The 10,947-nt window shown below is 34.0% G+C and overlaps 2 protein-coding genes across 5 annotated transcripts; one reads left to right on the forward strand and one right to left on the reverse strand.

Moving 5' to 3' along the window:
* The first annotated feature begins 1,787 nt into the window (after positions 1 to 1,787).
* Positions 1,788 to 9,376, forward strand: LOC133296332 (uncharacterized). 4 transcript variants are annotated; one of them, XM_061495294.1, is made up of 11 exons: positions 1,788 to 2,216; positions 2,435 to 2,503; positions 3,306 to 3,398; positions 3,626 to 3,747; positions 4,529 to 4,724; positions 5,643 to 5,818; positions 6,670 to 6,802; positions 7,552 to 7,712; positions 7,838 to 7,929; positions 8,148 to 8,271; positions 8,947 to 9,376. In XM_061495294.1, the coding sequence occupies exons 1-11, from the start codon at positions 1,929 to 1,931 to the stop codon at positions 8,990 to 8,992; spliced, it is 1,500 nt and encodes a 499-aa protein (XP_061351278.1). In that variant the 5' UTR covers positions 1,788 to 1,928; the 3' UTR covers positions 8,993 to 9,376. The 4 variants fall into 4 exon arrangements, with proteins under 4 accessions (XP_061351278.1, XP_061351280.1, XP_061351279.1 ...); XM_061495296.1 differs by having other exon boundaries at positions 8,151 to 8,271; XM_061495295.1 differs by having other exon boundaries at positions 6,673 to 6,802.
* A 669-nt stretch (positions 9,377 to 10,045) lies between these two features.
* Positions 10,046 to 10,877, reverse strand: LOC133296343 (uncharacterized). Its single transcript, XM_061495308.1, has 2 exons — positions 10,524 to 10,877; positions 10,046 to 10,400 (listed from the first exon to the last, which is right to left on the reverse strand). The coding sequence occupies exons 1-2, from the start codon at positions 10,794 to 10,796 to the stop codon at positions 10,215 to 10,217; spliced, it is 459 nt and encodes a 152-aa protein (XP_061351292.1). The 5' UTR covers positions 10,797 to 10,877; the 3' UTR covers positions 10,046 to 10,214.
* Between the last annotated feature and the right edge of the window lie 70 nt (positions 10,878 to 10,947).

The raw sequence follows: 10,947 nt of genomic DNA on the forward strand, positions 1-10,947 counted from the left end.
TGTATGATAAACAAGACTTGTATGTTTTATAGTAGTTACAATACTTTGAGAAAACAATGAATTTGAATAAATGATTACAATCATATTATATATTTCATGGAACATTGTATTGCATAAAATATCCAAGCAAATATGTGTGTTGTAAGTACATGTAAATAGTGTATTATTCTTTTTCTTTTATAATAAGTTAGTAAATCTCTCTAAGTGTTGTATTAAACATATTTGTATGATAAACAAGACTTGTATGTTTTATAGTAGTTACAATACTTTGAGAAAACAATGAATTTGAATAAATGATTACAATCATATTATATATTTCATGGAACATGATTGAAAGAAGTTATGAATGTGAGTCTTATATGTCTTTGTTTCAAATAAAAAATATGAGAATTATGTAATTCAAACCAGTTCGGAAATGGTTCGAAATCAATTTAGAAATGGCTCTAGTTCGTAAATGATTCGGAAACCGATTTGAAAATGGTTCTAATCAGTGGCGGACTTGTGTGTGCAATTGCACACACAAATTTTTTTTTCAAAAAAATATATATTTTGGGTCATCAACAAAAATTACATTACCCCATTTAATCTCTTAAAAAAAAATTCGTCTCGTGATCCCTTTAAATTCCAAAATAGACCCATGTTAGAGCCCGTTTGGATGAGCTTTTTTTCTTCAAAAACTGCTTTTTATAAGAAAAAAAGCACTTCTCAAAAAAATCTGTTTGGATGCCTGCTTCTAAAAAAAGCAGAAGTCATAAAAAAGCCAAAAACCTATTTTTTCGAAAGCTAAAAATTTTAGCTTTTAAAAAAAAAACAGAAGTTAAAAGCCAAATATTTTTTTCAAAAATCAAATATTTTTGAAAAAATTTAAATAGCTGTAACTTTTATAGAAAATACTTTTAAAATAAGGAAGTGATAAAAAAGACTTTCTTGAAAAGGCAATACAAACAAGCCCTTAGTCCTTTTGAGGGATTAATGTGAGTCTTTTTGAATTTTAGAGGACCATGATTTTGGTTATCCGGGTCTATTTTTGAATTCTGAGGGATTACGAGTAGATTTTTTTTTCCTAAGAAATTAAATTGAGGCCTGTAATCTTTATTGAGAACCCAAAATGTTCTATTGTAACAGTTTAGTTGATTCTTGATTACTTTTTTTATATTCAGTTAAAGTTTTTTTTTGTTTATATTCTTTTATATTTTAATATATTTAAAATTTTCTTTAAATTTTTTTTCCTTCATTCTTTTATTCTAAGTGTGCAGATATTAATTTTTTTTCTAAATACGCTATTGATTCTAATTATGAATTTATTTGAAATCAATTCATAATCAGTTCAGATTAAACCGATTTGAATCAGTTTCAACCCAAACTAAACCGGATCAATTAAAAATAAAAAAATTCAGTTCAAAGAATCTAAACTGTTTAAACCAGTTCAATTCGGTTACTTAAAAAATCTAGTTCAAATAGACATATACCCATCCCTAAACTAGAAATTTTTTAATATGCTCCAGATGGACCACCGTGATTCTTCTATTAAAAAATTGACACGTGATTCTTCTATTAAAAAATTGACATTTAAATTAAATTTTTTATTCTGTTTCTTCAATTTTTTCTCTCTTTCTCTCAACTCATTCCCACTTAATTTTTTTTGGTAAGTAACTTCGCTCCTAGACTACGTGCATGCCTCCCATCCCAAGGTACCACGCAACTTATCTTCTGGGTCCCACCAATGCTCTTCCTTTTTCCATTCTGCCAATACCATAAAACCTAACCTTTTTTCTTTGCCATAGTTTTTCTCTGCTCTCACAAAGAGACACACACGCACAAAGTAAAGTGGGTATCATCATCATAATCATGAACAAAAACAAGCGTTTTCTTCTCCTATTGTTATTGTCTTAGCTGTGCGTGCGGCTTCTTTTTTCGTTTCACATTCAATGGCCGTTGTATCCCTCTCTGTGCTCACAGTCACACCTTCTTCCACTTGTTCTTGCTTCAATGGCGGGATCCATCTCCGTTCCCACAAGAGCTTCATTTCAATCCACTCTCCTTCTCCTTTTTCGTCTTTTACCTCAAATTCAAAGCTCTCTGGCAGTGGCAAGCAGCGCTCTCGCACCACCACCACCGTCCTTGCTGCTTCCGCCGACTATTATTCTACTCTCGGAATCCCCAAATCCGCCACCGGCAAGGAAATCAAAGCGGCTTATCGAAGGTTAGCTCGTCAGGTATCCACTTTTCAATCACGAATTCTTGATTTTCGAAGTTGATTCTGAGCCTCTGGCGTCAAATTTTAAAGAATAAATTGTGGAGATTGAACTTTCAGTTTTTTTTTTTTATATATTTAAATTTGTTGCAATTTCGTGGCTAGTTGTTTCAACTTTAACTATGCACCTAAAACCATTCCTGCTTGATTTGATTTTGTTTTTTGTTGATTTCTCTCCAGTACCATCCTGATGTTAACAAGGAACCTGGAGCAACTGAAAAGTTCAAAGAGATTAGTGCTGCGTATGAGGTATGTATGGAAATGGAAAGTACACAGCTGACTGTTATGTTCAGCCTTCTTTAACGGACCAGTATGCATGTTCAAGTTCAACAACACTTTCAAAAGCAATCGACTGAATTTTTTTTATTGTAGTAAATGTATGGATGTTGGGTTTAGGGTCCCGAAATTTGTGCCATTTTTATTTTCTTTTTTAGTTTTGTGCAAAACTTTCATTAGAGGCATATAGGCATTGGTCCTTAATTGACTTTACAAATTTTTAGTTTATATGTAATCAGTTGTGCTTCAGCTGCCTGTAGCTTGATCCGATAAAAAAAATTTCTGTTTAATTCCAAGGTTTTCTTATTGGAAAGGAGGCTTGCTTTTAAAATATTTTTATCCATTTTGTCACATTTTGTAGTAGAATATATGAAAGTCAATGGAAACAGTTTTAGGCTATGAAAAAATGGGCAAAATAACAGTATACTACTTCAAAATACTTCAGTTTTAACAAAGATGACAGATCAAATCACAGCGGTTGTGAAGTTTCAAAGCATAGATAAGCAAAAATGATTATAACCAACAAATCATAAGTGCGTAATGTGTATTTTAAACTTCTTTTATTTTTATTTTTTTAAGTGCTGTGTTTTTAAAGGACTCAACATATAAAGTTGTATGGTAGTTGTTACTTGTTATTCTCGATTGGGTTTGTGGAAATGTCTAAAACTCCTGCTCTATGCTGCGAGCCTGTTTTGTAGTTATATCACTGAATATATAATTCTTTTAAATTATATTTATGTATTACCTTTTGAATTCTGAATTACAACACTGTCAGGTGTTATCAGATGATAAAAAGAGGGCTTTGTATGATCAATATGGAGAGGCAGGAGTTAAGAGTACAGTTGGAGGAGCATCAAGTGCCTATACGGTATTCAATATGAATTTTTTGTTTACTTGTTTGATACATATTCCAAAGGATGATAAAAACTGGCTTGTCGGGAGAATTACTGGTTAAATAGCTCCAACGCACATATGTTGCCTTCTTTTTGGGTAAAAATTGAAAAGCATGCTGGTTGAAGTTTTCTTTTACTCTATCTACCCTCGTTTTGCTGCTCCTTTAAGGTAGATTTACACTTACGAATCTTTTTCTTGCAGACAAATCCATTTGATTTATTTGAGACATTTTTTGGGCCAAGTATGGGTGGCTTTGCTGGCATGGATCCAGCTGGATTTGGAACACAACGCCGTAGTACTGTAACTAAGGGTGAAGACATCCGGTGAGTTATAATGTGGTTTGTTTGGTATGTTTCTTTTGGCCATGTTAGTCAGGTGAATGATTACAATATATAGTCACGTAACATGAAAATTGCTAGTGTTTAAACGAGACCTTATTCTAGTTTTTTTGAAAATCTAGTTTTGGTAGAATCCAATGGGCATTGTTATCACCATGTAGCCCATACCACCAAGTGAGATAAGGCTTGATTGTTGATTTGTTGTAACTTGTAGTGTTGAAAAACAGGAGGGTTTCCAGTAGAAAGGGACAACGGAGATGTGAGACAGAGAAAAAATAAAATATTTTACAAATTAGTCAGAATGGTTTTGATAAATGTAACAACTGATTTAGACCCTTATTTATATTTTTAATCTAGGTCAAATACAAATGTAGCACAACTAGTATAAGCCTAGCCCAATAACCCTCATAACGTATTAGCATAATAGTACTCTCTATTGCTCCTCCTTAAGCTTCCAATGGCTCTAATGCTTGAGTTGGGGCAGGCAGAGGAATTAGGGGAAATGATACAATGTGAGACAATAAGTTAACATTTTGCATAAAAATTTTACACGGGAAAAATATAAGCAATAACTTTCTCCAAAATCCAAATATTATCTTACAGTCTGACATTCTAATGTTTTAGTATTTTGGTATTATATCTTATCGTATCAATTGTCTAATCAGAATGTGACTTGACTGTTCTACATACGAAATCATTACTGCTTACGAACTTTTAATGAGAGTTTGCTGTAAATTTAGAAGACTTTTGATTCAAATGTCAACAGGTATGATTTTTCCTTGGACTTTTCTGAGGCAATTTTTGGAACGGAGAAAGAATTTGAGCTTTCCCATCTGGAAACATGTGAAGTCTGTACTGGTACTGGAGCAAAGATAGGCTCCAAGTTGAGAGTATGTTCCACTTGTGGTGGGAGGGGTCAGGTGATGAGGACTGAACAAACACCTTTTGGGTTGTTCTCCCAGGTAATGTGTTCTTTGCCTGATGGGTCTGGATATCATTTTTTCTCTCTTGAGTTTGTATGCTTTGCTGATGTGAAGAAAAAGAAAGGAAAACTCTTCATAATTGGTATCCGTACTGGAGATTTGAGATTTTCCTGCTGATGTGAAGATCTTGCTCTTGGGTGTATTTATGCGATGTAATTGATTGCCACTCTGGTACTTTCTGCAAAAGAAATCCATCTGCTGCATGAAATGACTGTGGAAGATACAAGTAAACCACAGACCTCTAACCTGTTCCCCTGGTCCCCCAAACCCCCCTCCAATAAAATAAAATAAAAAAGAAAACAAAGAAAATGAAAAAAAGAAGAAGTCAATTTGCCAATAATGTATTTTAGCCAGATACAATCTTTAATATTGATATATAGATTTGTTTTAAATAAAATTCTTTGAAATTTGAGTTCAGTCCCATGAGAAATGCTTGATGAGTAATTTTTTTGATAAAAACTGCTTGACTAGTAATTACAAAACAGAGGTTTTAACTTGTAAGATGAATGAATACCTTTCTTGAGAAGTTTGTACTAATCAATTTGAAAACTTATGTTGAAAAATTGATTTGTACTGATCACTTTGATTCTTTATGAGATGTTGTGCATTCAGTGCAGGACAAAAACTAAAATGGTTTGTTGTAGTAAGAAAATTGATTTTCTGATCTATGTCCAATAAGTTTCTACATTGCAGACATTCTGTATGCCCCTTTATAATTTCCCCTTTTTTTCCCCATGAATTGTTGACGCCCTTATGTTTTACTTTTGGGAATAATTGATTTATCTTTTCATCAATTGCTTATATTACTTCTTCAGTTCATTTTCTTTTTGTACACAATTTTCTTACATAAGGTTTGTACTTTTTCTTTACTTATTCTGATCTCCTTTTCAATGTTAGGTTTCAGTATGTCCAAACTGTGGAGGGGATGGTGAAGTCATATCTGAATATTGTCGTAAATGTAGTGGCGAAGGACGAATACGGGTTAAGAAAAATATTAAAGTTAGAGTTCCTCCTGGGGTAAGCTCGGGCAGTATTCTGAGAGTTGCTGGGGAGGGTGATGCTGGACCCCGAGGGTATGCTGTATTTATATTTATGTTTTGTCTTCTCATTGTGAATGTCTTTGGTGAATTATTTGATAGAAGCTATATTAGAATTTTTCTTGTATAGCTTTTATTTTATGTACAACATGATATACATTTCCATAAGTTTTTTCTGCCCTTTGATGAAAGAGGAAATATTTCTAGAAGGAAAGATGGATATGACAAAGCAGAAAGAGGATAAGTATCCATCCTCCTTAAACTAAACAAAAGCAAAGCAAAAGACATCCTTCAAAAGAGCATCTTGATCCCTCAACATCTTTACAAAGGAGACTTCCTCATAAGCCATGAAAAATCCTGAGCTGGATCAAGCACAGCTGTTCCATCGAAACTCGGGCATTCAGCTGCAACAAAAGGCACCAATGGGTAGCATACAAAGAACAATGCTGTCAAAGCCTACTCCAAATATAAATAGCTAATTGGAAATGTGAAAATAAATGTACAGAGAGTCACACATCAGACAAATTATGCTACTAATGTATTCAATGAAGTGAAATGGGATTTAATTTTCTTTGTTATGATATTATTGTTGATCTTTCTCTTTGTCGTCTTTGAAATTATGGGGAAAAGGAGTTGGATACAAGTATTTATCAATCTTGAAAATTCTGAATGTCAAAGACATGGAGATATTAAATTTTTTCATAGGAACTCTGTTAATTATTTTATCTATGCTAGGAAACAATCAAATTGCATCTTTTCAATTCCTGCCCTACAGAGGGCGTAGTATTTGTTTCTCTTTATAAAAATGGTTTATTTGTATGTGAATTCAAAATATATGATTGCTTAATTGCATGATTTACAAGCAGCTATTGATCTTCTTGTCATAGTAGGGGCCCTCCAGGAGATCTTTATGTATATCTTGATGTGGAAGAGATACCAGGAATTCAAAGGGATGACATTAATCTCCGCTCAACAATATCAATCAGTTATCTAGATGCTATACTTGGGGCTGTCGTGAAGGTAAATTAATTTAGTCAGCATTGATGCTTCGAGCTTGAGTATTTTTTGGATTTATTTTTATAGGCTGAATTGCTCATGTGGTCCTCTTAATTTGATTTAAGTTTTATTTTGGTCAATTTTCCATTGCAATAACGTTATCCCTGTAGTTTTCTTTGTTAACCTTGTGTAAAACATGAAACTGGCATGATTTTCCCTGATATTCCATTCAGGCCATGGCCTGAAGTAAAAATATTTTACGCAATAATAGTTCGATGTCTGTCCATATAATGATAATTATACTCGTGCCTTCCTTTGGATGGAAATTATGGTATTACTTTCTTACATTGGCCCTTGAACGTAACTAGTTGGACAATGCTTTGTTGTTCCACCAGTAAGCATTTTTATTGCCTTAGTGTCTCATGAAAAAACAGTCAGAACTGATGTCCCAATCGATACTTGTGCAAACATGTCTGGCTAATGAGATTTTATATTATTGAATATAGTTTGCCTTTTATTTTTTAATAAATCAAGTAAATGTACCTCTTGTGCTTTTGGTACTTCTGAGCCTTTTTTATATTTTAGGAGATTTTGTGCTTTTGTTTTGTTGAATGTTAAGATAATGCACCTAGAATTGGATTAGAGTTGTGTGTCGTGGGTCACTCTTGGATATTTAATTATTTTCCTCTTATCTTTTTGGTGTGTCACGGCTGATGTCACCTGTTACCTCGTGTCATTACAATCAATGGATCAAATTTTTGGGACTTAAACAGGTTAAGACAGTTGAAGGCATTTCTGAACTACAAATACCTCCCGGTACCCAACCTGGAGATGTCCTTGTCCTTGCAAGGAAAGGTGTACCAAAATTAAACAAACCATCAATACGTGGCGACCACTTATTTACGGTTAAAGTTACAATACCAAAACGTATTAGGTAACGAGTCATTTTATAATTTTGATTTTGATTTTGTCTCTGTGTTTCGATGTATTGTTTTCTTTCCTGTATCTTGTGAATCTATATCAGCAGTTTGATAAATTGCCTCTGCTACGCATTTTCAGTAAACAGGAGCGTGACGTACTTGAAGAACTTGCTTCTCTAGGTGACACAACGAGCAGTCGTTCAAAATCTCGTCCTAGGACTCACTCTTCCCGTAGGTGGCTTCTTTATTATTTGCATTATTGTTCCTTTCCCCCTCCCTATTTAACAATCTATGGGAACAGTTGTCATTTGACATCTTGAATCTGTCATATAACATGACATTTGGTTAGGACTTTTCAACATGGTTGCAAGTTGCCATAGGGAAATCTTACAATGTAATGAGTAGACTCTAGATATTGGAGTTGTGATTCATGTTTTTATCTTCTGCAGCAGGAAGTACAGAAGGTCCTGCAACTCAAAGGGCTGAAAGTCCAACAGCAGCAAAAGTTGCAGAAAAAACGGAACAATCGGAAGACCAAAACGATATATGGAATAGATTAAAGGACTTTGCTGGGTAATAATTTTCTCTTATTGTTTTCTATTTATTTGTTTTTCATTATTTTGTTGAGAGGGCCTTCGGTTTTCATAAATTAAAAACTTCCATACAGATTTTAATTACTAATTATGCAGAGCATCACTGTTTTCTTTCTTTTCTTTATTTAAAAAAAAAAACTAAATAAATCATTTCAGTTTTAGTAGCATAGAATGAAAGAATACGTAGAATACTATGAGCTCTAAGCTCTTGAAAGGACTCATAATTCTGCCCTTAAATAAGTTTGAGCATAGGTCTTGTTCTTCCATCTATATCAATTTATTTATGTACTCTTAATGCTATTTTTCGAAGTGAAAACTTATTCTTCCCACAAGAGTCTCTTTCTCATTGAGGTGATACATCAGAACTGAGATTGTGGAAACTGTGCTGGTGCTTTTTATTATTGTTCTGAGTCCTCAATGGTTTGACTGGAAAAGAAATGTTGAACTGGACTGGTTTATCTATACAAATTGATAGATTGTTTTAGATGTGCAATTCGTTTATGGTCATTTTATCGTCATTTTATCAGATGGTAAGTTGCAATTTTGTTTGTTTGTGCTAGTCCTACTATTAGGGTGGAAGTTTCCTCGTTGATCAATATTTGGTCATTGCTTTCTGCATGTGTTGACTAAAACTTGCCATTACTGAAACTTGCAGGTCTGTGGCAAATGGAGCGCTTAAGTGGCTGAAAGATAATCTCTAGTCCCATGGGATTATTAGAAATCTCCAGGATGTAGATTCCAACAGCAGCTGGAAGGGAAGGGACTATGCGGACATTTTATTCAAATGCTTTAACTGAAAATTGTTAGCTACGCAGCAAAATCAAACAAGTCATGCATATTCTTTTATTTGTTTCACGTGTAAATTTTGGCACCAGACAATTTATATCCCAGAGAGGGGCTAGGAGGGGAGATTGCTCCCCTTCAAATTCATGCAAATCTTTGTTTTAGACTAAAAGATAGTGTAGTATAAGTTCACCACCCTCAAGCTTAGTCTTTGTCTCTTCAAGCTTTTGCCCATATTATTCTTTATGTACGTAAAAATTTGGAGAGTTCTACAACCTTACTACTATATACTAATACACTATCTGGCCTAAGCTAGACTGAATTTTGCTTCTTTCGCCCCCTCTTACAATTTTTCATTTTATACGGAATAACTGGTTCAATGATCTTTGCATTGCACTCCATGAGCAGGTTGCACTAGAGAAAGCTAGTCTGCTAGTCTATATATGTTAGGAAGTCTAAGCTCTGACTGAATTACCTAAAATTTAGTTGTTATTAAGTGAATCCTAATGTTTAGTTTAGGTGAAATTTTTGTTTCATATGTCCTTTTTCGAAATACCAAATCTACAAAATCACCGTATCCGTTCGTTGCATACCTGCTTTCTTTTTTTAATTTAATTTTTTGTTATTGTTAAGATCACGGGTTGACCTTTGCCAGGAGATGTTTCCCGTGCAGCAATATGTTTACTCACATAGTGTTCAGTTTATCATTCAAGTCAGACCTTATGGTTTGCTTTCATTTAGTATAGTTGTCTAAGGCTGGTGTATAATATACTCGAGTTGGTTTCTATCACAATTGACACTAACATTTGTCTGATCAAAGATAAATTAACCAAATCAATGCTTCTTTACATAAACTCCTGAGACCTGAGATCAAATCAATGCTTTAATCTATGGACTCATGAAATGTTGCAAGTCTCAAGTTAGTTATCAGTAAATGAAAAGTTTAGTGCCATTGAAAAAGTGCGGTCTGATATTACAATTGACAGAGATCGATAATAAAGGTGCTGATACTTGATTTTTTTTATTTATTTTTTGAAAATATGGTGATATCTACTATAGGCTCTCAGAAATAATGCAGATGCAGTATAACAAACAAAGGGTATTATATAGTATTTTGATTTATAAATAAATAATGTGTGTCTATGGCTTTTGGCTACTTTCCTTGATCAAAAGTAAAACAGCAACAAGCACAGGAGTTAAGATGAAAACGAGAGCCAGCACAAGGTTGGGTGTGGTTATCTCAGGGAAAATAGCGCTGCCATACTTGATTGCTGCCGCACCCGCAAAAGAACCCACAACTAGTTTTGCCACATACGCTAAATCCTCCTATTTACATCATACAAAAACAAAAAAGAAAAGAAAAAAAGAGAGAGTATTAGCCATGCAATATGATAAATTGAGCAGAAAATTGACATAATAAACAAGAAAACGAAAGGGGTTTGATATTACTTGAGAAGAGGTATAAGAGGTGTTGGAGTTTTGATCTTGTGTTTTGGGATCCTGAGCTCGAGGAACAACACAAGACCACCACCTCGTTGTACTTGTAGTGTTTAAGCGAATTGACATTTGGTTTTGAAGGAACAAGGGTGTGTTTGGTTGGTTAACCCTCTGAAACATGGGACGACACATAAACCTCCAACCTCCTCCAACAAACACTGAAACTGAAACTGCCATATCTATTTGACAACCACAAACAGAAACGCCAACGGAATCTGTTAACATACTTACATAGATCCCAGATATTATAATTACGAAACTAGACACATGGGTTGCTCAATCCGGGCCCAATACCAGGCCCATTACGGGTTACAGTTTTTTCTTTTCTTTTCTCGTTAATGCCCCGCTTCTTTTACATCTGAAAGCTTCATCGTCA

This window comes from Gastrolobium bilobum, unplaced genomic scaffold, assembly GCF_033153095.1.
Source record: "Gastrolobium bilobum isolate Gb01-03AN ecotype WA unplaced genomic scaffold, APGP_CSIRO_Gbil_v1 utg4031, whole genome shotgun sequence".
Lineage (NCBI taxonomy): Eukaryota > Viridiplantae > Streptophyta > Magnoliopsida > Fabales > Fabaceae > Gastrolobium > Gastrolobium bilobum.

What these genes read in the sequence shown, in the direction of transcription:
- LOC133296332 (XM_061495294.1), top strand. Translation starts at nt 1,929, where the DNA reads ATGGCCGTTGTATCCCTCTCTGTGCTCACAGTCACACCTTCTTCCACT. An exon ending in CTTTTGGGTTGTTCTCCCAG is followed by an intron (nt 4,725 to 5,642) that starts GTAATGTGTTCT and finishes TTTCAATGTTAG; the next exon opens with GTTTCAGTATGTCCAAACTG. An exon ending in ACAATACCAAAACGTATTAG is followed by an intron (nt 7,713 to 7,837) that starts GTAACGAGTCAT and finishes ACGCATTTTCAG; the next exon opens with TAAACAGGAGCGTGACGTAC.
- LOC133296343 (XM_061495308.1), bottom strand. Translation starts at nt 10,796, where the DNA reads ATGTTAACAGATTCCGTTGGCGTTTCTGTTTGTGGTTGTCAAATAGAT. An exon ending in CCTCTTATACCTCTTCTCAA is followed by an intron (nt 10,401 to 10,523) that starts GTAATATCAAAC and finishes TGATGTAAATAG; the next exon opens with GAGGATTTAGCGTATGTGGC.